Genomic DNA, 26,020 nt, shown 5'->3' on the forward strand with positions numbered 1-26,020 from the left:
GGCTTTCCATTCTATAGACAGGAATGATCTTGAACACATAATCAACAATGCCACCATTGCGGGTAAAAACATATATACATGCAGATATAGATAGGTGTTCATATACGCTAGAAGATCATCAGTTTCTCCCTTTTAAAATTTTCATTGGCATGACACTGACAACTTCTTTTACCATCATTAGTCCTAGAATGCGTAACATCTACGTAGTTGGTTGGCAAACTGGATTCATGAAAACTTTCTCATTGTGGTCTCATTTTCTGAAAGTGAAAGGAAGGTTCTGGAGCACTTACATTTTGGCAATCTGTAGGCTTTCTTCAGCATCAATCAAACTTTACACCTAATGTGACAGTATACTGACCGGTGAAGTCTCTAATGAGAGTTCTTTACAGCTAGAATGCTTCCCATTACAAGCCATCAAAGCTGCAAACAAAGCAGCATTAATAGAAGGGATAGCTCCCTCCTATAATCCCAAGAAAAATTAAAAATGTATTTATTTTGAGAAGAAAGGAATATGAATTCAAATATGGTAAGGGAAGATGCCTTGAAAAACTATTTCACAAACTCCATGAATTTCTTCCAAACTACTCCCAACCATACTCTCATCCCCAAACTTACCCCATCTCTCCTGCCCGAAACTACCTACACTTGAACACCTACCTGATACCAGTAGAGCTGGCACTCATACTGAAAATCCATGATCTAAACAGAATTTGAGTAACTCTGAACAGGAACAGAGACGCACAGAGAGTATTATCTAATTGTTACATAAAATAACCCCAAAGGATATACTCTAAATTCTGTCCAAAGTTGACAGAGGGTAAATCAGACAAAACTTGGCACCATCAAAACAAAGTTAAAAGGTTAAAACAGAAAAAAATGATAGGAGAATAATAAGGAAATAAAGCTTTCCCTTTGATATTTTAGCTCACTATATTTTGTGAATTTTACTACCTACGAAAGAATACTACGCTTTGGGTGATAAAGTGAACTAGCATTGCTTTCCTAATCTCTAACACAGTATGCAATATAAATTCTAAAATATGTTTGAAGGACAATTTTCTTACACACTATGGTCTTTCTTCTCTTGGTCCATTTTACACAGTTAATTTAAGTAGTGACCAAAGATAAAAAGCACTTATGTTCTTAGAAGAAAAGAGCAGTCAAATTTTTAGAGTTAAATGTAGTGATGCCACTGGTAAGAATATACCTAAAAGCCTTAGTTAAGTTTAAAACTGACTTGAGGGGAATGTGCTATATTTAGTAGAGATGAAGGAGAAATGAAGGGCAAAAGGCTGAAAGAGAAGATCAACAATGGATAAATGGTCATGTTTATTTTAGTAGTTAATCTTTAAGGCACAAAATAAATGTAAGAGCCAGATTAGGAAAGAGGGGCCAATGCAGATCTTTTTCACCTAATTAACAACCAAGCAAAGAAAAAAGATGAACAGATCCTTCCTGTGTTCAAATTAACCTAGTTTAAACTATTTAACCATTTTGCTTTTTCTTTCCTTTAGATTCATTTAGCTATGAACCTACAGATCCCTCAGAAGCAGAATCATGCCAGTTACATACCATACCTCGGATCCCTTGATCTACTTACTTTATACTTGAAGAGAGGTAAATGTGAGAATGGAAATGGGAGATTCCACTGCAGTAAACATATAAATAGGGAAAAACACACATAAACACCCACACATATTCCCCAGCCTTAAAACTAAAGCAAGGTGCACATTTACACTTCAAAACCCTGAAGCTTCAATTGTCCAGGAAAAGACTCTTGCTTTATGGGCTGTTTATTTTACTTCTGATTATAAACAAATGTAGTGTATATACACATCTGTCCAAGAAATCTTGCACAATGTGGATTTTACAATGGATATCATGCACAAGATTAAAACAAGACCAAAAAGTGGAACTCGGAAAGAGGAAGAGATAAAGGCTCCAAGGTTTAACTGCTCTGGGAAGAAGAGATCACATCTGTTGACTGAGGATCACAGAAAGGTCCAAAACGTCCATAAATATCCTTGGCTCGTACTGCAAAGTAGTATTTGCTGCCAGATACAAACTGGGTGAGAGTGCATGCCATGGGCAAGGGAAGTGCCTTTACTTCTCCAATCTTTTTCCACTGGGAGGGCACCGTGGCACTGGGTTCCTCATGGTAAGCATAGAGATGGTAGCTGTCAACGGTGGCACAGCTTCGGTCTACCTCCAGGACACTCCATGACAGTACAATGCCATTTTGACTCTGAACTCGTGCTAATTTCAAGTGTGGCTTCTGAGGCAGAGATGTGCTGGCAGCTTCTGGGGGCAGACGCTGTGGCTGTGGGGCTTCTGGTAAGGGTGCTGGGTGCACAGGGCGTGGGGGCTCCTAATAAAAGAAGAGTCACGTTGATTTAATAATGATCACAGAAAGGACTATTTCGGAATGCTAGAACTAAACCAACTCAGACATCATTTAAAGAGTTATCATTTTACATCAAGAATACTAAGAAATACCAAATACTGTACCACATTTGGCTAGCTCTATTTGATTTGTGACCAGTCATGCCATAAACAATATTATTTGTCTATTGATACTCCAATATACCTTCTATATCTAAAATACTAAGCTTTCCTTGAGAAAGGAAAGCCTTTGCTGATGGAAAATCATTTTGACAGAAACTAAAATAATCATCTATCTCTAACAAAATAATTTATGTTTAATTATCTATGCTATAGATTCTCATTTTAGAATAATGTAAGAGTTTTAAACATCATGTGTGACAGTCTACTATATGTATGTAATTTGAGTATTCAACTCTTTCATTTTAAAGCCATTTTTTCCACCTAAGGACAGTAGCAGATCACAAATAAGCGCATTTAAAGCTGAATGTACATATTATGTTCTTAGTCAATCTGCACAAAAAAGGTGACATTTAAGTTGGACTATGAAAGGTAAGATTTAGAAATGGAGAAATAGTGTGTAACCTTTCAGCCAATAGGTAAAGCATGAATAAGGGCATGGGGCTACAGGAAAGTAGGGGATTTATGGGCAAAAACAAGTATTAACTTTTACTAAGACATAGGGCATATGCATAAGAAAAGACATTTGGAAAGGTAAAGGCCATATGATGAAAAAGCATGAATAGTAAGTGTATGAATTCAAACTGACTTGTTTCTAACACTGGACATTATTATTATACCTAGGGTTTGTCTGTTTGTTTTTAAGATTTTATTTGAGAGAGAGAGTGCACGAGTATGGGGGAGGGGCAGAGAAAGCGGGTGAAGAAGACTCCTGGCTGAGCAGGGAGCCTGATGTGGGACTTGATCCCAGGACACTGGGATCATGAACTGAGCTGAAGCAGACACTTAACCGAATGAGCCACCCAGGCACCCTATATCTAGGTTTTAATAAAGATTACAGTGATGGTAATTTTTTTCTAAAAAGATTCAAGTGTGAGCCAGGAAAAAGGGATATGGAGTGATCTTTTTTTTTCCCAAGTGAAACGTGTCATTTGTTCACTGACTTTAGACTAAAAGTCATGAAACAAATAAGATTTCCTTAACTAAAATTCACTGAATAAGAACTATGTTTTAATATGCATTTCATAAAATGAGTTATTTACATACACTAAACAATGAATTCTGTGAAGGTCTGATGCTATGTTTTTAATCTCCATGCCCTGTCAAAGCTTAGTAGCAGTAATGTGCACATAGTAAGAATTCAAAAAGGATATGCTGGATAATTTCAAGGAAAGCAAATGTGTTGAAATTCATATGCCTAGTGGAAGAAATTCATATACATATCTGGAAAAAGGCAGAATCCACAGTTAAAAAGCTAAAATGAATATAAAGTTAGAAGGGAAAAAAATCAAATTTAAATAAAATATTGAAAGCTGAAAAAGTAGAAGTGATTTGAATGCTGGACATTTTGCTCTATTTACTCTCTCAAATTATCTTTTTTTTCCTTAAGTGATTTAGTCACCTAAGTAAATAACGTTAAATAAACAGCAAGATCCAAGCGAAGATGGCTGAAGCCATGAATCTGACTGGAGGGAGCACAAGAATTTAAGGAGTTTGACAACAGCTTTAATGGCTGTTATGTCCCTTCTAATTCTTAAAATTCTAGGATTCTGAATCTGCTCATATCCTGAAACTTAGTATTAAGTCAACTGAGTTTTGTTTTTTCATTTTTGCCATTGCAATGGAGGTTTTTATTCAAGTTTTACAAATAAAATAATACAATAGGGATCTGCTTTAAAATAACCCCGTGTATACATGGATTGTCAAAATAAGTGGGTGGCATTATATATGAAAAAGATTAGCCATATGCTGATAAGTGACGAGTGATGGGTAAGTGGGAATCGTTACAGTATACTCTCTGATATATTTGCAAATTCTCATTTAAAAGCATTTTTTACATTAATTAAAATAAAATTTAAAAAAAAGTTCCTTCTGAAAGAAAAAGTTCCTCCTGTAAGATACACAGTTTATTATAAGACAATACACATGGGCTCCTGTTTTTTTGAAAAAAAGCTGGCGCTTTTGTAAAACTATGGGGCGCCTGGGTGGCTCAGTCAGTTAAGCATCTGCCTTCGGCTCAGGTCATGATCCCAGGGTCCTGGGATCAAGCCCCACATCAGGCTCCCTGCTCCGCAGGAGGCCTGCTTCTCCCTCTCCCACTCCCCCTGCTTGTGTTCCCTCTCTCGCTGTCTCTGTCAAATAAATAAAAAAAATAAAAAATAATAAATCTTAAAAAAATTTTTTTAAAAATTTGTAAAACTATGGTATTAGAGATTTTTACTCTATATTTTTTGAAGGAATATGGAATGAAAGAAATTATTTGTAGCTGCAAACAACAGTAATGGTATATTCACACATATATTCTAACAGGGCCAGATTTGAAACACTGCAAGTGCTGGGATCAGACAACCTGTGTTAAAATGGCTCTGACATTAGCTTGGGTAATGACACTGAGTAACCTGAGTAACCACTTAACATCTTTGTGACATGGTATCCTCTTCTATCAAAAGGAGAATAATAATCCTCATAGGGTTGTGAGAATTAAATAAAATAATACATGTACTTAGTAGAGTAGCTGGTATATAGTTAGTGCTCCATTAACATTCATTTTTTCATTGTAGTGGAGTAAGAAAAATAAGAGGATAGACTAGAAAGCTGGAATGCATGAGTTTTTATGAGGTATGACCTTGGGTTACTTGGTTACTCTCTGTGTATAAGCTGCCATATCGATAATAAAGAATAAAAAAGGAGAGCAAGACTCCTAAAGGATTCCTGAGGACCAAGTATATTTACAGTGCCTGGCACGTAGCAAGCACTCAAGAAATGCTAGTAATTATTATGCATACTTAAAAAAGGGACTCTTTGCTTGGTGAAAAGTGATACGAAATCTCAATCTCCTCCCTTCTCATAAAGCCAGCATTTACTGTTATAGCATATACTGTTATAATCATGTCACAGAATAATGTGACATTGTTTTGCAGCCTAAAACTAAGATGACATCTTTGATCTTCTCTGTCATCTCTTAACAAATGAATTCCCAATACCATTAGATTATTAAAAACAATAAAGTGATGGCAATATACCAGTTAGAACTGCTATAAGGTTTTGAGGAAAAGAATAAAGCTAGAACATGAATAACACTAATACTCAAAAATACTCTTTTAATGTAACCATGAGTTAAAAAATGGTCTATTTTACTTCACGTGCCTCAGGTATGGATGCTTCTTGAACACTGTATACCACCACAAGCAAACTCAGTGATCCTTGATGGCTACCATCCCTAAGAACATTTGTTCATAATGGTAAGACCTATTTCTTAAATAAACTTCTGTTGGAAAAACAGAAGACCTGTCATTACCTCTTGATACAACTAGGTTGAAGGATAAATGCTAACTACAATAATATTTGACAGCTCTACGGTTGAAAAGTTTAGAAATCCAAACATCAACACTTACAGTATGCACTTGTGGTGGTCGGTGATGCACTGTGAGCTGAGGTCCTGCTGATCCCAGGGTTAGTCCATTGTTTACAACATACGTAGTTGCTTGAGGCACTCGAACTGTGACACCTACAAAAGAAAATTAAGGCATAAAACTAGAATTCTAGGGACACCTCGGGGGCACAGTCAGTTAAGCGTCTGACTCTTGATTTTGGCTCAGGTCACGGTCTCAGGGTTGTGAGATCAAGCCCTGCAACAGGCTCTGTGCTGAGCATGGAGCCTGCTTAAGTTTCTCTTTCTCCCTCTGCCCTTCCCCCCATCTCTCTCCTTCTCTAAAAAAACCCAAACAAACAAAAACCCTAGATTTCTAGTCTAAATTTGGTAGAACACAGATTAAACACTTGAAGCCAGCAAAGTGATGTTTTTAAAATTTGGAAGGAAAAACATTTCTAACCTTGAAGTCTACACTCAACCAAATGATAAGCCTGAGGAGAAAGAAATTTTCCTGTATGCAAGCAACCAAAAAAAATCTATCTCTATAAACCCTTTCTCAAGAAGCCTTTGGAGGATATGTGCCACTAATTATGAGAGTGAAAATCAAGAAAGAGGAAAACATGAGATACAAGAAACAGTGGAGATCCAGCACATAAGAGAAATAAATGGAATCCCTACCAGGAGGACTATAAGCAAAACCCCTAGAACAGTAGAACACAGTGGTACACCACATGTAGAAGTCAAACAGGCCAGAATGGAGCAGTGTAACTCTAAAGGTAGACAAATTGAAGCTGTCCTCAAAAATATCTCTGCTTGGGGCACCCTGGGTGGCTCAGCCAGTTAAGCGTCTGCCTTTGGCTCAGGTCATGATCCCAGTGTTCTGGGATCAAGCCCCTCGTCAGGCTCCCTGCTCACTGGGGAGCCTGCTTCTCCCTCTCCTCCGCACTCGTGTACTCTCTCTCGCTATCTGTCTCTCTCTCAAATAAATAAATAAAAAAAAAAAAATCTCAGCTGTCTCATCTTTTCAACTAGAACAGAAATCTCAACTATAAGTTATCCTTGGTTCGTGTTAATGAGGTTCCTCACTTTCTCTCCATGCCGTGAACAGCTGAGGATACTCAATTTACTGAACAGAAAACTATTCTGACATATGTTAGGGTAACAGAAACAGACAATTTTAAGTCAACTACTGTCCGGACCATATTACTGCCATTTATTCAGTTCCTGGCCCATACTATAGTTCTGCCAGGTACCCTGACTATAGTGAGCCCAGTTTCCCAGAACTCATTCATGACCCCACTGACTGATTTCCCAGAAAACGCTCTTGTAAACTTGAGAAAAACTGAAGCCAGATTGTGAACCAGAGACTCTGCTTAGTTTATTTTCTCCTCGAAATCATCACCTAATAATGGCAGTTTCTTTAAACAGCTAGATTTGCCCTTGCTATTAAATTTTGCAAAACTAACTATTTTTGATGATACTTATTTGGTGGCAAAATCATACACAAAAGCAGAAAATGAAGATGGTGGTTACCTCTGATGAAAAGGGAGAGGGATACAATGAAGGCATACAGTAGGCTTGTAGGATACTGATAAAGCTCTATTTCTTAGACTGGTGGAGATTTCATAGGTGGTTCATTTTGCTAGTTTTCTTTAAACTTCACATATACTTTTTATATAAACTTCTGTTTGTATGCTATATTTTACTACTAAATACAGTATATATATATAATTATATATATGTGTGTATATATATCTGTGTGTGTGTGTGTGTGTAGAAACAACAGATTTCCTTTAACATATTCCTATCTTCTATTTCTCAGCCATCTTCCACACCCTTAAGACTCTCTCTCATTGGAGGCTATCCTTAACCATCATTTCCATTATCTGGGCTATGCCACAATTAATCATTCCCACTTTAATTAGGTAAGGTATCTCTTAAGAGAGTGCAGACCACTATCAAATAGAGCATTGTGATAATAATACAGGCCATAAATAAAATTAAATTGAAGACAACACATGGAGCACAAATCATATGATACACATGTCCAATTTTTCTGGTTAACTCTCCTAGGGGAAGAAGAAAAATTATCAATAGTTTTAATATAATATTATAAGCAATTTTTTTTGCTAAATCTAATGTCAATGTAAGCCCACTAAATGCTGAAGGACTACATGTAACTTTGAGGCCATACACAAGAAAAGAGTCTCTTACTATTTTGGGGATTGACCTGCCGAACAGCAGGAGCCTGCATGACAGTTCCTCGCAGGGGAGCCTGAGCTGGTGGTGCTGGGAGAGTTGTATAAACCACCTGGTGGTTTGTAGGAGCTCTCGGTACAGGGAGTCTTGTGGTCACCTGAGTTACTGGACGATGTGTTACATTCACGGTGGTTGGAGCTAATGAAAAGCAGAAAAACATTAAAATGCCAGTTAAGTAAACAGTTATTAATGGTGATTAATTTTGCACAAAATCTAACTATAATAAAGACAGAAATACAGACAACAGTCTCCTTTTGTAATCTTGAAAGAGAAGAGTGTTATGGCCAACCAAAATTAATAGTAACTATTATTACAATCCAAACTTCAGAAGGAAAGAGCACCTCAACCATGTCCAATGACCTCCCCACTCTTCAGTTTGACTTGATGATAAGCATGTAAAGATAAAGACTTGAGAGTATGATCTTATGGGAATGACTTAAAAGAGCACATTTTCACTCCTCAATGTTTAATTATTCTTAGCAGAGTGGGATTTGGGGCCCTGAAGGCCTTCTACTAATGGCATAAATCCAGGAGTAACTGTATTCCCACAGTTCAAGAAATTATCCTTAATTTTCTATCTGGCTGGCTATTGTAACAGACGTTTTCTTTAGGTGAACCAAACCATCTCTTAATTCAAAACAATAAAACATCAATTAAAATACAGAATTCTTCCTTCTCTACTCTAGCATTCCTCCTAATTTATGTTCTAGAGAACATTCATGCCTTGAGTGATGTTAACATATATTTATCAAAAAAGTCCTAACTGTTCACTGGCAGCATAGAACTACAATAATTATTTTAGGAGTTAATAACTCTCTGAATTATCATCACATTTTACAAATAACCACATATTGACTATATAATAAAAGATAATAATAAATCTACTTTCATATGGAAAATGGGTTCCATAATAAAACAAATTTGGAGGTAAACACTGGATATGAGACGTCTGATAAAAAGGTTTCTTTACTAATGACTTATTTACTAACGTCTTTACTTAACTTAGTCTTTACATATCTGAACTTTCAATATGAGAAAGGGGAAGAAAGTACACAAGGAGGAATACTTACCTCTTTATCTCTTTATTACCCATTTTATTATCTATTATGCACATGGTTTGCATAATGATATCTCCTTCTAAATTATATAAATTGGTGACTTAAACTTTGATTTCACTAGATACAATTCCATGTGAATTCAATGTTTTCCTTAATGAGAAAAGTCCACATATAATTTTGCAGATAAATCTCTAGTGATGAGCTATTTTATTAAAAAAAAACAAAAAACAAAACAGGGGCACCTGGGTGACTCAGTCAGTTAAGTGACTGCCTTCAGTTCATGTCATGATCCCAGGGTCCTAGGATCAAGCCCCACACAGGCTCCCTGCTCAGCAGGGGGCCTGCTTCTCACTCTCCCTCTGCTGCTTCCCCTGCCTGTACTCTCCTGCTCTGTCAAATAAATAAATAAAATGCTTAAAAAAAAAAAAAAGACAAACTGCCTTAGGGCTCCTGGGTGGCTCAGTCAGTTAAGCATCTGACTCTTGATTTCGGCTCAGGTCATGATCTCAGGGTTGTGAGACTGAGCCCCATGTTGGGCTCCACACTCCACAGTCTGCTTGAGATTCTATCCCCCTCCCTCTACACTCTTCCCCCAACTTGCATGCTCTCTCTCTAATACATAAATAAATAAAATCTTAAAAAAAAAAAAGACAAACTCTCTTGGTTGGCTTCCCCATAGTTTAGGAGATCTAGGCTACATCTTGAAAATATAGGATTTATAACTTCTTGAGAGGCAGTGTGTAAAACATTAGTATATATCTCCAAATGGTAGTGTTAGGCCAGTTAAAACTAGTTCACATTAAGAATCATTTAAAATTTTTTTCTTCATCAGTCAATTATTACTTTGTGGTCATAATCAGAATGAATCATTATAGCCATCCCCTCAAAAGAAACTATATTCATTTCTGCTGCTTATAGTGGCAGATGACAAAAACATATGTAATTTTTCTTCCTTATAACCACTCTGTATCAGTCAGTGGTGCTACTTAAGATGGTCAGCAAATCTAAGTTACACTACACTCAAAAAGATGCCCTGTCCTCAAAATAACAGAGAATTACCCTTAATTTTCTATCTAATCTTTCCACTTACTTCCATAGTCATATTTCACTGTAAGCAAAACTAAAAGCTTCAACTCAATGATTCAGCAAGTTTACCTGTAGGTAGTAAATGTATGGTTGTCTGAGATGGTCCACTTGTTGGCACCCCAGATGGCTGAAGAGGTGGTGCAGGCTGGATGGGTTGCAATGGTCGAGACACAGGCTGAGAAGAACCCATGGTTGACACAGGAGTATGGTTTAGCTTTTTAGGGTCTATTAATTAAAAGTGAGACATGGTGATTATTGATAGACAAAAATGAGAAATACAGGTTTTTCTTTTATTTGTGAATTTTACATTTGCTTGCCACTCAGTCACATTTACCACTAAGAGAACAGTTTATTTCTATTTTAATTATGTGCACATTTACCAGGTTAAAACATCACATCATGGCCTTAAATAATTCACTGTTGATTTTACCACATACTCTAATTCACATTTATAGAAATATAGTTGTACATTGTTTTTCATGAAAGAATCCTATTATTGAACTCAATACAATATCCTGTCAATCAGAATAATTTCATTTCCTATATTCATACACATCTATGCATCTATTATCTATAGCAAGGACATTCCCCTAAGCAAACACCTATAAATTGATGAGTTTTTTTTATCAGTGATCTTGAACTCCAATTACTCTACTGCTGTTTAAGTTCTTTTGTTTGATAATATAGACAGTTGCTGATTTACACTATCCAGTCATTAAAATAAGATACACATAGAGTGTCTAATCTCAAAAAAGGTATATGACAGCCTATGGAATAAATGTTTGCATCTCAGACGAAGCCCTTAAAAACAGTTAACCACTATATGGCATAATATAAAAACTCTTATTCTAAAATAGATAAAATAGATACAAATACATCAAGCATAGGGGCGCCTGGGTGGCTCAGATGGTTAAGTGTCTGCCTTCAGCTCAGGTCATGATCCCAGGATCCTGGGATCGAGCCCCACATCAGGTTTCTGGCTCAGCCGGGAGTCTACTTCTCCCTCTCCCTCTGCCTCTCCCACTGCTCATGCTCTCTCTCTCTCTATCTCTGTGTCTCAAATGAATAAATAAAATCTTTAAAAAAAAAAATACATCAAGCATAATGTTGTAGAGATCTGTCTTCACTGATTACTACAGTGGATTAAAAGGAAAAAATGTTATCAACACATTCCTTGGTACTGGTACAATTACTTATAAGTACCTTGTGAACCTCCACTCTCTTCATCATCCATTGTGAGATCAATGACACCAGCTGAATCACTGCCTGTGGCTTTTCCACTCTGAAAAACAAAACTTCTGCGTTTTGCAAAGGAAACTCTGGCAGACATAAAGGAAAAATGAAATAATACTAAGGGGCAACAAGGATAATGAGTAGGCTGGTTCATCTGGACCACTAAATGGCATTCCTTGAAAAGACAGTTTGTCAGACAAATGACCCCGAAAACTCATGAGCTATACATCTGTCATACAGAAAATAATTCTGAAAGACTTTCACAAGAATTTCTAAAAGTTTTTTTTTTAATTTGTCCATTGCATAGGGCTATTAAAGTGATTAGGTGCTTGATTCAACACAAACACCATTTTCCAGAATTTAAAATGTTGACCAATACTACATTAAATTATCACTATTAATTCGCCAAAACACCAAAGGCAACTTCAAAGCTAGAATTAAGTTATATAAAATAATCTATGTTTTTCCCCCCTAAAAAAAAAGGTATGCTATGATAAGATATGGTGTGCTACACTGTTAACTGACATCCAACCTGACCTAAGTCAACCCATTGTCCCAAATCATTAGAAATGTAATTTAAAAAAAATTTTTAACTACATAATAGCAGCAACAGTACAATACAGACCTAAAGAACCAGTATCTTTAAGTCAAAAAGACTGAGGGCATCTTTTAGTTCCAGCTCATATTAGCAATGTGAATTTATGTTAAAAGATAAGATCCTCAATTTCCAAACTCCGGATATGGGGTCTGTAATGAGGATCAAACCAAATATGCAGACAAAGAGCTTAACACCAGGCATAACATGTGCTGTGTAATAAATACTAATCATAATTACTTTATATTATACTGAGATCAGCTCCAAATGATTAAGGTTTTCAATTGCAAAATTCAGACTTTACATAATTGAAGAAAGTAATTCCTTGACATTGAAAAATTCAGGCCCAATCCAAAAATAATGATGTAATTCTAAATCTTACAATTATAAATCTTTCTATGATGACGACTTAATAGAAAATGATTTGTTAACTAACACAACAATCTAAAATCCAAAACTAAAAGTTCGTAACAAATTCTTAAAGAATGTAACAGAATCTACTTGCTGCAATGTATTTATAAGGTCCAATTTTCAAAATTTACTAAATTTTAAATTTATCAAAAATTATTACACAAACATGCAAAAGCCCAGTAAAGTAGAACCCAACTAAGGACAAAAGACAGTCAAAAGAAAATGACTCCAAGTGGAACCAGATGTTGAATTCAGCAAAGACTTCAAAGCATCTTTTAAGTATATATTCAAAGAAATAAAGGAAAATATAATATTAATGAATGTACAAGAAATCTCAAAAGTAGAAACTGGAAAACAAAAAGAAATTCTAGGTCTGAAAAGTATGATTACTAAATTAGAATAATTTTCATTGTATTAAAGATTATTGGATGGAAATCCATTATCGTGTGCACTGTAATTATAATTTTACTTTGAAACAATGAAGAAATCTTACCTGTGATGTGCTATCAGCTGCTTTCTTATTAACAGAAGCATCTATTGTTTTGTTTGTCTGGTTTTCTGAGGAGTCAAAAAAAAAGAGGCCATTTTTAAAAACACCCACACAATGTGAAAGGTTTGGTTATCTTACATACAACAATTAATGTAATTATTTCCAATTTTTTTTTTCTCTTAACATGTCACATATGTAAATGAACTCTCTCATAGACCACTGCTACAATAACTTTCAGAAGGGCAAATTCACAATAGAGAGAAAAAAATTTCATATACTCTCATTGTCCAGAATATTTAACTCTATCCTAAGAAATATCTTCAGAGAAGTAATTTAGGACATGCATAACTTAAATGTCCTAACATAAGTAAATGGTTAAAACATAATTGTTTCATACTATATGCCTTTGGAGAAAAAGATGAAATGACATGGCAAAAATATAATAAATTCATTAGCAAACTACACAGTGATTCTGAGAAAATATATATGCATAATCTCAGTATTTAATCACAGATGATATTTTAATGCATTTTTCAATTCATTTGAATTGAGTTTGTGATAAACACACATACACACACACACGAAAGTTACTTCCAGAACAGCAAAGAAATCAGGTATGTTTTTCTGCCTCAACTTCTAAAGAGAAGGTATTAAATTTTGTCAAATGTCTTTAGCATCTACTGAGGTGATTATGTAACCTTTTCTCTTGGGTAATGTGGTGAATTTCCAATGTTGAAACATCCTATCCTTGCTTCCTGTAGATAATAACATTCGTGGTCAAAATATGGCATTTCTTTCATTTCAAATCTTTAGAACACATATAGAGTAAATCATTCATGCTAAAAAAAAAAGAGAGGTAGAACTATCTATTTCATTATATATAAAACACACACATACACACAATCGCCTGTACATCAAAGTAAACACGGATAAACATCTACCTACTAAAAGAGGTTTTTTCCAGGCTAGAGAAGTAACAAGGAGACCCTTGTAATCTCTACCTTTCTGAATTATCTTAGTTTTCTTGTAGGAAGAATATATTAATATATTCTTTACTTTTAAAAAATATCTTAAAATTACTTCATTTATAATGAATCAACATCTGTTCCAGATGGTGAAACTCCTGAAATAGTAGTTAATAAAAAACAAATTTCGGGGAGGAGCATGATGGTGGAAGAGTAGGAGACCTAAATTTTGTCTGGTCCCAGAAATTCAGCTAGATAGTTATCAAACCATTCAGAACATCTACAAACTCAACAGGAGATCGAAGAAAAGAATAGTAGCAATTCTATGAACAGAAAAGCAACCACTTTCTGGAAGATAGGACGTATGGAGAAGTATATCTGAGGTGGTATTTGGGAAGACAGACCGCGGGGGGACGGGGCCTCCGTCAGCCAGCTACGGGCAAGCGATAGAGTGGTGGAGCACAAAATCAGAACGTTTAAAAGTCTGCTCTGCGGATGGACGTAGCTCTGGTGGCTAAGCGGGGGGGGGTGGTGGAACCCTCCGTGGGACAGTGTGGTCTCAGGACCCTCGGGGTCACAGAAAGTCTGGGGGTGCCTGAGTGCGGCAGAGCTCCCAGGTATCGGAGTGGGGAAGCTGGCTGCAGAGATGGAGCCAAGGCACGGGCTCTCAGCTCGGGGTTGCCATAAACCGTGATCCGCGGCACAGTCGGGCCACTGCTCCTCCAGCAGGGACCCAACAAGCGGCAGATGAGGGGAGACTCTCCTTCCTCCCCAGGGAGGAGCGGCGTGGGAGTGCACTGCAGGGATCTGCTGGGTTTGGAGACTCCACACAGGGTCGTGTGCCAGAGATAGAAATGCTCAGTCACAAGCCTGGTGAGCACGGAGTGAGGCTGAAGATGGGTGAGAAAGAAGTGACTGACTGCTTTTCTCTTGAGGGCTCACTGAGGAGTGGGGCCCCGAGCTCTCGGCTCCTCCAGGAACAGAGATTGGGAGGCCGCCATTTTCACTCTTGTCCTCCAAAGCTGTATGGAAGGCTTTCAGGGAACAAAAGCTACCGAGAGCAAACCCGAGCAGATTACATAGCCTGGCTCCTGGCAACGGCAGTGCAATTCTGCATCAGGCAAAGACATTTGATACTCATTGCAACAGGCCCCTCCACAAGAAGATCAGCAAGACCATCCAGCCAAGACAAAGTTTACCGATCAATGAGGACAGCAAAACCCCAGCACAAGGGTAATACAGCACATAGAATTCATGGATTTTATCCCCATGATTCCTCAGTCTTTCAAAGATAATTTTTAAAACTTTATTATTTTCCTTTTCTATTTTTTTATACTTGACTTTTTCTTCTTTCCTTTTTCAATGAACATCTTATCAATTCCTTTTTTAAAATCTTCAATTTTCATTTTTACAATCATATTCTATCACTTCATTGTATTTAACCTTATTTTTTGTATATATATGCTTTCCTTTCTTTAAAATTTTGTGATGGTTTCTTCTAACAGACCAAAATATATCCTGTATATCCTGTGTAATCTAGTGTATGATGTTGTCCTACTCTCCCACCTGATCACATTCTCTATTTTTAAATTTTTTTGTTCTTTTATCAACCAACTTATCAATTCCTTTTTAAAAATCTTTTTTAATTACCTTTTTTTTGCACAAAGATTTTATTTATTTGACAGAGAGAGACAAAGCTAGAGAAGGAACACAAGCAGGGGGAGTGGGAGAGGGAGAAGCAGGCTTCACGCTGAGCAGGGAGCCCAATGCGGGGCTCGATCCCAGGACCTTAGGATCATGACATGAGCCAAAGGCAGACACGCCTAACGACTGAGCCACACAGGCGCCCCATAAAATCTTTTTAAATTTTCATCTTTACAGTCATATTCCATCCCTTCATCATATGGACTCTTATTTTTCTATATATATATGTTTTTCTTTCTTTAAAATTTTGGGAGGCAATTTCTTCTAACAGACCAAAATACACCCAAAATCTAGTGTGTGGCCCTGTTCTATTCACCAGCCTGATCATATTCCTTTTTTTCCTCCCCATTCTTTCCCCCTCCCTTTCAGGACTCTTCTGATTTGTTTAGTGTATATTTTTCTGCGGTCATTGTTACGCTTTTACCATTTTGTTCTCTCATTCATCTATTCTCCTCTGGACAAAATGACAAGAAGGAAAAAAACCACCTCAAAAAAAAGGACAGGAGGCAGCACCGACAGCCAGGGACCTAATCAATACAGAAATTAGTAAGATATCGGAACTAGAGTTCAGAATGACAATTATAAAAATACTAGCTGGGCGTGAAAAAAAGCATAGAAGATACTAGAGAATCCCTTTCTGGAGAAATAAAAGAACTAAAATCTAACCAAGTCAAAATCAAAAAGGCTATTAATGAGGTGCAATCAAAAATGGAGGCTTAACTGCTAGGATAAATGAGGCAGAAGAGAGAATTAGTGATACAGAAGACCTAATGATAGAGAATAAAGAAGCTAAAAAAAAGAGATAAACAACTATGGGATCACGAGGGAAGAATTCGAAAGATAAGTGAAACCATAAAGTGAAACAACATTAGAATAACTGGGATCCCAGAAGAAGAAGAAAGAGAGGGGCAGAAGGTATATTGGAGCAAATTATAGCAGAGAACTTCCCTAATTTGGGGAAAGAAACAGGCATCAAAATCCAAGAGGCACAGAGAACCCCCCTCAAAGCAATAAAAATAGATCAACCCCACGACATCTAATAGTAAAACTCACAAGTCTCAGAGACTTGTGAAAATCCTGAAAGCAGCTCAGGACAAGAGGTCTGTAACCTACAATTATAGAAACATTAGATTGGCAGCAGACCTATCTATCCACAGAGACCTGGCAGGCCAGAAAGGACTGGCATGATATATTCAGAGCACTAAACGAGAAAAATATGCAGCCAAGAATACTATATCCAGCGAGGCTGTCATTGAAAATAGAAGGGGAGATAAAAAGCTTCCAGGACAAACAAAAACTAAAAGAATCTGCAAACATCAAACCAGCCCTACAAGAAATATTGAATGGGGTCCTCTAAGCAGAGAGCCTAAAAGTAACATAGACCAGAAAGGAACACAGACAATATACAGTAACAGTCACCTTACAGGCAATACAATGGCACTAAATTCATATCTTTCAATAGTTCCCTGAATGTAAATGGGCTAAATGCCCCAATCAAAAGACACAGGCTATCAGACTGGATAAAAAAACAAGACCCATCGATATGCTGTCTGCAAGACTCATTTTAGACCCAAAGACACCTCCAGATTTAAAATGAGGGGGTGGAAAACTATTTATCATGCTAATGGACATCAAAAGAAAGCTGGGGTGGCAATCCTTATATCAGACAAATTACATTTTAAACCAAAGACTATAATAAGAAATGAGGGAGGACACTACATCATACTTAAAGGGTCTATCCAACAAGAAGATCTAACAATTGTAAATATTTATGCCCCTAATATGGGAAGCAGCCAATTATATAAGCCAATTAATAACAAAATCAAAGAAACACATTGACAATAATACAATAACAGTAGGGGACTTTAATACCCACCCCTCACTGAAATGAAGAGATCACCTAAGCAAAAGATGAACAAGAAAATTAAGGCATTAAATGACACACTGGACCAGATGGACTTCACGGATATATTCAGAACATTCCATCCCAAAGCAACGGAATACACATTCTTCTCTAGTGCACATGGAACATTCTCCAGAATAGAACACACCCTGGGTCACAAATCAGGTCTCAACTGGTACCAAAAATTGGAATCATTCCCTGCATATTTGCTGACCACAATGCTTTGATACTAGGACTCAATCACAAGAGGAAAGTTGGAAAGAACTCAAATACATGAAGGCTAAAGAGCATCCTACTAAAGAATGAATGGGTCAACCAGGAAATTAAAGGAGAATTTAAAAAAATTCATGGAAACAAATGAAAATGAAAACACAATTCTTCAAAATCTTTGGGATGCAGCAAAGGCAGTCCTAAGAGGAAAGTATATAGCAATACAAGCCTTTCTCAAGAAACAAGAAAGGTCTCAAATACACAACCTAACCCCACACCTAAAGAAGCTGGAGAAAGAACAGCAAATAAAGCCTAAACCCAGCAGGAGAAGAGAAATAATAAAGATCAGAGCAGAAATCAATGAAATAGAAACCAAAAGAACAGTAGAACAGGTCAACGAAACTAGGAGCTGGTTCTTTGAAAGAATAAGATTGGTAAACCCCTGGCCAGACTTATCAAAAAGAAAAGAAGACCTAAATAAATAAAATCATGAATGAAAGAGGAGAGATCATAACCAACACCAAAAAAATACAATTATAAGAACATATTATGAGCAACTATGTGCCAGCAAATTAGATAATCTGGAAGAAATGGATGCATTCCTAGAGACGTATAAACTACCAAAACTGAACCAGGAAGAAATAGAAAACCTAACAGACCCATAATCAGTAAGGAAATTGAAGCAGTAATCAAAAATCTCCCAAAAAACAAGAGCCCAGGGCCAGATGGCTTCCCAGGGGAATTCTACCAAACATTTAAAGAAGAATTAATACCTATTCCTCTGAAACTGTTCCAGAAAATAGAAATGGAAAGAAAACTTCCAAACTCATTTTGAGATCAGCATTACCTTGATCTCAAAACCAGACAAAGACCCCATCAAAATGGAGAACTACAGACCAATATCCCTGATGAACACGGATGTCAAAATTCTCACCAAAATACTAGCCAACAGGACCCAACAGTACATTAGAAGGATTATTCACCACGACCAAGTGGGATTTATTCCTGGGCTGCAAAGTTGGTTCAACATCCGCAAATCAATCAATGTAGTACAATACATTAATAAAAGAAAAAACAAGAACTATATGATCCTCTCAATAGATGCAGAAAAAGCATTTGACAAAGTACAGCATCCTTTTTTGATTAAAACTCTTCAGAGTGTAGGAATAGAGGGTACATACCTCAATATCATAAAACCCATCTATGAAAAACCCACAGCGAACATCCTCAATGGGGAAAAACTGAGAGCTTTCCCCTAAGTCAGGAACATGGCAGAGATGTCCACTATCACCACTACTATTCAACATACTACTAGAAGTCCTAGCCTCAGCAATCAGACAACAAAAAGAAATAAAAGGCATCAGAATTGGAAAAGAAGTCAAACGCTCACTCTTTGCAGATGACATGCTACTTTATGTGGAAAACCCAAAAGACTCCACCCCAAAACTGCTAGAACTCATACAGGAATTCAGTAAAGTGGCAGGATATAAAATCAATGCACAGAAATGAGTTGCATTTCTATACACCAACAACAAAATGGAAGAAAGGGAAATTAAGGAGTTGATTCCATTTACAATTGCATCCAAAACCATAAGATACCTAGGAATAAATCTAACCAAAGAGGCAAAAGATCTGTATTCAGAAAACTATACACTACTCATGAAAGAAACTGAGGAAGGCATAAAGAAATGGAAAAATGTTCCATACTCATGGATTGGAAGAACAAATACTGTGAAAATGTCTATGCTACCCGGAGCAGTCTACACATTCAATGTTATCCCTGTCAAAATACCATCAACTTTTTTCAAAGAAATGGAACAAATAGTCCTAAAATTTGTATGGAACCAGAAAAGACCCTGAATAGCCAGTGGAATGTTGAAAAAGAAAAGCAAAGCTGGTGACATCACAATTCCAGACATCAAGCTCTATTACAAAGCTGTAATCCTCAAGACAGTATGGTACTGGCACAAAAACAAACACATAGATCAATGGAACAGAATAGAGAGCCCAGAAATAGACCCTCAACTCTATGGTCAACTAACCTTCTTCGACAAAGCAGGAAAGAATGTCCAACGGAAAAAAGACAGTCTCTTCAACAAATAGTGTTGGGAAAATTTGGACAGCCACATTTCTGCACAGAAGAATGAACTGGACCATTTCCTTACACCACACACAAAAGTAAGACTCAAAATGGATGAAAGACCTAAATGTGAGACAGGAATCCAACAAAATCCTTGAGAACACAGGCAGCAACCTCTTCGACCTCAGAGACAGCAACTTCTTCCCAGAAACATCGCCAAAGGCAAGGGAAGCAAGGGCAAAAATGAACTACTGGGACTTCATCAAGATAAAAAGTCTTTGCACAGCAAAGGAAACAATCAACAAAACCAAAAGACAACTGACAGAATGGAAGAAGATATCTGCAAATGACATATCAAATAAAGGGCTAGTATTCAAAATCTATAAAGAACTTATCAAATTCAACACCCAAAGAACAAATAATCCAGTCAAGAAATAGGCAGAAGACATGAACAGACATTTCTGCAAAGATGACATACAAATGGCCAACAGACACATGAAGAAGTGCTCAGCATCACTCGGCATCAGGGAAATCCAAATCAAAAACTCAGTGAGATACCATCTCACACCAGTCAGAATGGCTTAAATTCCCAAGTCAGGAAACGATAGGTGTTGGCGAGGATGTGGAGAAAGGTGAGATACCACCTCACACCAGTCAGAATGGCTAAAATTATCAAGTCAGGAAAAGACAGATGTTGGCAAGGATGTGGAAAAAGGGGAACCTACCTACACTGTTGGTGGGAATGCAAGCTGGTGCAGCCACTCTGGAAAACAGTATGGAGGTTCCTCAAAAAGTGGAAAATAGAACTACCCTATACGACCCAGCAGTTGCACTACTGGGTATTTACCCCAAAGATACAAATGTAGTGATCCAAAGGGCACCTGCACCCCAATGTTTATAGCAGCAATGTCCACAATAGCCAAACTATGAAAAGAACCTAGATGTCCATCAACAGACAAATGGGTAAAGATGATGTGGTGTGTGTGGTGTGTGTAACGGAATATTATGCAGCCATCAAAAAATGAAATCTTGCCATTTGCAAGGATGTGGATGGAACTAGAGGGTATTATGCTAAGCGAAGTAAGTCAGAGAAAGATAATTATCATATGATCTCACTGATGTGTGGAATTTGAGAAACAAGAGGATCATCGGGGAAGGGAGTTTAAAATGAAAGAAGACGAAACCATAAAGGGAGACAAACCATAAGAGACTCTTAATCTGAGGAAACAAATTGAGGGTTGCTGAAGTGGAGGGGGTGGGAGGGATGGGGTGGCTGGGTGATGGGACACTGGGGACGGTATGTACTATGGTAAACGCTGTGAACTGTCTAAGACTGATGAATCACCGACCTGTACCTCTGAAACAAATAATACATTATATGTTAATTTAAAAAATTTTTTAAAAAAATTCCAGGTTACTGTTCCTACATGGTAGAGTAGTAAAATACATTGATGTCATTATAAAACTTTATCAGTGATTTACCACCAAAGTTTCTTATATATAATATTAGAATATATTCCCTTGGCTTTAGAATAGAGTTTTATTCACATAACTTTTATTCCTTAATCCAGGTTTTAATTAACATTCCCTGCTCCTTTATTGTAGACTTTTTTCTTGATTTTTTTTTTTAAGATTTTATTTATTTATTTGACAGACAGAGACACACTGAGAGAGGGAGCATAAGCAGGGGGATCAGGAGAAGCAGGCTTCCCGCGGAGCAGGGAGGCCGATGAGGGGCTCGATCCCACAGTCCTTTGATCATGACCTGATTCAAAGACAGACACTTAATGACTGAGCCACCCAGGCGCCCCCTGATTTTTAATATAACAGTTTACCATTTCACTTATAATATCTACTTCAGATAAGTATAAATCAATCTATCAACCAATAAAACTGGTGAGGGTGAGAAATCAGAAATTATACCACAAAATCTTTATATCACTTGGGAAACATCTCTAATTCTCATGATTGTTAAAACATACTGTCACTTTTAGCCAACACTGCATTTTTACTGGAGTCATGAAAGGGTTTTCACAGGAGTGTCCCTTAGTAGGTGCTGGATTTTCAGTGTATTAAATGAATTTCAAAACTTTTAAATCATTTTCACAACATCATTTCTCATCTAGATCACTACCAGAGCTTCCTAACTGGTCTCCCTAACTCTACCTTTTATCTCCCCCAAACCCTATTCTTCACTGTAGCCAGTGTTCATGGCTGCAAAATTCCCCTGCAAAAATCCTTTCATCCCATTGCCCACCATCTTTCCATTTATTATCACATACCTTTTCCAGATCTCCAACATCCTCACAGAAACCTCCAATCTTAACATTAACCACATTTACAATTAATTACTTATTTAATGGCAAGGTTCCCTATTTGATTGCAAGCTTGGTGAGAATAGGGACCGTATGTACATTTATATGTGTCTGCAAGATTTTAAACCAATTACAGGTATTCAGTATTTCATGAATGAATGAAATTTTCCAAATTTTTATTTAAATTCTAGTTTGTTAACATATAGTGAAATATTGGTTTGAAGAATAAAATTTAGTGATTCATCACTTACAGATAACACCCAGTGCTCATCATTAACAAGTGACCTTCCTTAATACCCATCACCCGTTTAACCCTCCATCAATCTTAGTTTTTCTCTAACCTTAAGAGTCTCTTACGGTTTGTTTCCCTCTCTCTTTTATCCCCCTTTCCCATATGTTCATCTTTTGTTTCCTAAATTCCACATATGAGTGAAATCATATGGTATTTGTCTTTCTCTGACTGAGACTTGTTTTGCTTAGCATAATACACTCTAGCACCCTCCACATCATTGCAAATGGCAAGATTTTTTTTTGGTTGGCTGAGTAATACTCCATTGTGTATATATACCACCTCTTCTTTATCCATTTATCACTTGATGGACATTTGGGCTTTTTCCATAATTTGGCTATTGTTGACAATGCTGCTATAAACATCGGGGTGCATGTACCCCTTTGAATCTATGTATTTTTTTATCATTTGGGTAAATACCTAGCAGTGCAATTGCTGGATTGCAGGGTGGTTCTATTTTTACCCTTTTGAGAAAACTCCATACTGTTTTCCAGAGTGGCTGCACCAGTTTGCATTCCCACCAACAGTGCAAAAGGATTCCCCTTTCTTTGTATCTTCACCAACATCTGTTGTTTCCTGAGTTGTTAATTTTAGCCATTTCAACTGGTGTGAGGTGGTTATCTCACTGTGGTTTTGATTTGTATTTCCCTAATGATGGGTAATGCTGAGCATTTTTTCATGTGCCTTTTAGCCATCTGTATGTCTTCTTTGGAAAAAATATCTATTCATGTCTTCTGCCCTGTTTCTTAATTGGATTGTTTTTTGGGTATTAAGTTTGGTAAGTTATTTATAGATTTTGGGTAATAACACTTTATCTGATATGTCATTTGTCAATGATGTATGTCAGTATGTTCTACCATTCCGTAGGCTGCCTTTTAGTTTTGATTGTTTCCTCCACTGTCCAGAAGCTTTTTATCTTGATGAAATCCCAAGAGTTCATTTCTGCTTTTGTTTGCCTCGCCACCATCAACGTGTCTAGTAAGAAGTTGCTACAGCCCATGTAAAAAGGTCTCTGCCTGTGTTCTTCTCTAGGATTCTGATGGTTTCCTGTCTCACATTGAGGTGTTTCATCCATTTTGAATTTATTTTTGTGCATGTTGTAAGAAAGTGGTCCAGTTTCATTATTCTGCATGTGGTTGTCCAATTTTCTCAACACCATCTGTTGAAGAGACTTTTTTCCATGGATATTTTCTTTCTTGCTTTGTCGAAGATTAGTTGACCATATAGTTGTGGGTCCATTTCTGGATTCTATATTGTTTCACTGATCTGTGTGTCTGTTTTTGTGCCAGTACCATACTGTCTTGATGATTACAGCTTTATAGTACAGCTTAACATCTGGAATTGTGATGCCTGCCACTTTGGTTTTCTTTTCCAGGATTGCTTTGGCTATTCAGCGTCTTTTATGGTTCCACACAAACTTTAGGATTGTTTGTTCTAACTCTGTGAAAATGCTGGTGGTATTTTGATAGGGATTGCATTAAATGTGTAGATTGCCCTGGGTAGTGTAGACATTTTCACAATATTTGTTCTTCCTGTCCATGAGCACGGAATGTTTTTCCATTTCTTTCTGTCCTCTTCAATTTCTTTCGTAAGTGTTCTACAGTTTTCAGAGTACGAATCTTTTACCTCTGGTTAGGTTTCTTCCTAGGTATATTACGGTTTTTGGTGCAATTGTAAATGGGATCGATTCCTTGATTTATTTTCTGCTGCTTCATTATCAATGTATAAGAAATGCAACAGATTTCTGTACATTGATTTTATATCCTGCAACTTTGCTGAACTCACGTATTAGTTCTAGCAATTTTTTGGTGGAGTCTTTCGGGTTTTCTACATAGTGTATCATGTCATCTGCAAATAGTGAAAGTTTGACTTCTTCCTTGCTGATTTGGATACCTTTTCTTTTTGTTGTCTGATTGCTGAGGCTGACTCCCAGTACTATGCTACACAGTAATGTTTAGGGGCACCTGAGTGGCTCAGTTGGTGAAGTGTCTGCCTTCAGCTCAGGTCATGATCCCAGGGACTTGGGATTGAGCCCCGCATCGGGCTCCCTGCTCAGCAGGAAGCTTGCTTCTCCCTCTCCCACTCCCCTCCTTGTGTTCCTTCTCTCGCTGTCTCTCTGTCAAATAAATAAATAAAATCAATAAATCAATCAATAGACAGATAGATAGGTAGATAGACAGACAGACAGATAGATAGATAGATAGTAATGGTTAGGGCAGACATCCATGTTGTGTTCCTGACCATAGAGGAAAACCTCTCAGTTTTTCCCCATTGAGGATGATAATAGCTGTGGGTCTTTCGTATATGGCCTTTGTAATGTTGACGTATGTTCCGTCTATACCTACTTTGTTAAGGGTTTTTATCAAGAATGGATGCTCCATTTTGCCAAATACTTTTTCTCCATCTATAGAGGGGATCATATGGTTCTTTTCCATTCTTTTATTAACATGGTGCATCACACTGATTGATTTGCAAATACTGAACCAACCCTGAAACCCAGGAATGTCACTTTATCATAATGAACAATTCTTTTAATGTACCATTGGACTGGATTTGTTAGTTATCTTGAGAATTTTTGCATCCATGTTCATCCAGGATACTGGCCTGTAATTCTCCTTTTTAGTGAGGTCTTTGGTTTTGGAATCAAGGTAATACTGGCCTTGTAGAATGAGTTTAGTAGTTTTCCTTCCATTTGGTATTTTTTGGAACAGTTTGAGAAGAATAGGTATTAATTCTTCTTTAAATGTCTGGTAGAACTCCCCTGGGAAGCCACCTGGCCCTGGAATTTTGTTTGTTGGAGGATTTTTGATTACTGATTCAATTTCGTTGCTGGTTATGAGTCTGTTCAAATTTTCTATTTCTTCCTGTTTCAGTTTTGGTAGTTTGTATGTTTCTAGGAATTTGTCCATTTCTTCCAGATTGCCCAGATTGTTGGCATATAATTTTTCATTAATATTCTAAGTGTATTTCTGTGGTGTTGGCTGTGATCTCTCCTCTCTCACTTGTGATTTTATTCAGGTCCTTTCTCTTTTCTTTGTGATAAGGCTGGGGTTTATCGCTTTTATTAATTCTTTTAAAGAATTAATAGTTCAGTTCTTAGTTCCATTGCTCTGTTCTACTGGTTTTTTATTTCTATATGATTTATTTCTACTTTAATCTTTATTATTTCCCTTCTTCTGCTGGCTTTAAGCTTTATTTGCTGTTCTTTTTCTAGCTCCTTTAGACGTAAAGTCAGTTTGTGTATTTGAGCCTTTCCTTGCTTCTTGAGGTAGGCCTGTACTGCAATATACTTCCCTCTTAGGACTGCCTTTGCTGCATTCCAAAGGTTTTGGACTGCTGTATTTTCATTTGCATTTGCATCCATGTACTTTTTAAAATTCTTCTTTAATTTCCTGGTTAACCCATTCATTCCTTAGAATGCTCTTTAACCTCCATGTATTTGTGGCCTTTCCCAAATTTTTCTTATGGTTGAGTTCAAGTTTCATAG

The 26,020-nt window shown here is 37.0% G+C and overlaps 1 protein-coding gene across 2 annotated transcripts in view; it reads right to left on the reverse strand.

Annotated features, from left to right (window-relative positions):
* Positions 1–934: 934 nt before the first annotated feature.
* Positions 935–26,020, reverse strand: part of LOC110581104 (activating transcription factor 7 interacting protein) — a 69,841-nt gene continuing 44,755 nt past the window's right edge. For both annotated transcript variants that reach the window (XM_021690828.1, XM_021690827.1), the window contains exons 9-14: positions 13,071–13,135; positions 11,542–11,620; positions 10,408–10,563; positions 8,150–8,332; positions 5,958–6,070; positions 935–2,368 (exon numbers count right to left, since the gene is read on the reverse strand). In XM_021690828.1, the coding sequence (XP_021546503.1) occupies positions 1,949–2,368; positions 5,958–6,070; positions 8,150–8,332; positions 10,408–10,563; positions 11,542–11,620; positions 13,071–13,135 (1,016 nt within the window). In that variant the 3' untranslated portion in view covers positions 935–1,948. The remainder of the gene's footprint in view (positions 2,369–5,957; positions 6,071–8,149; positions 8,333–10,407; positions 10,564–11,541; positions 11,621–13,070; positions 13,136–26,020) is intronic.

This window comes from Neomonachus schauinslandi, chromosome 5 (assembly GCF_002201575.2).
Source record: "Neomonachus schauinslandi chromosome 5, ASM220157v2, whole genome shotgun sequence".
Classification (NCBI taxonomy): Eukaryota; Metazoa; Chordata; class Mammalia; order Carnivora; family Phocidae; genus Neomonachus; species Neomonachus schauinslandi.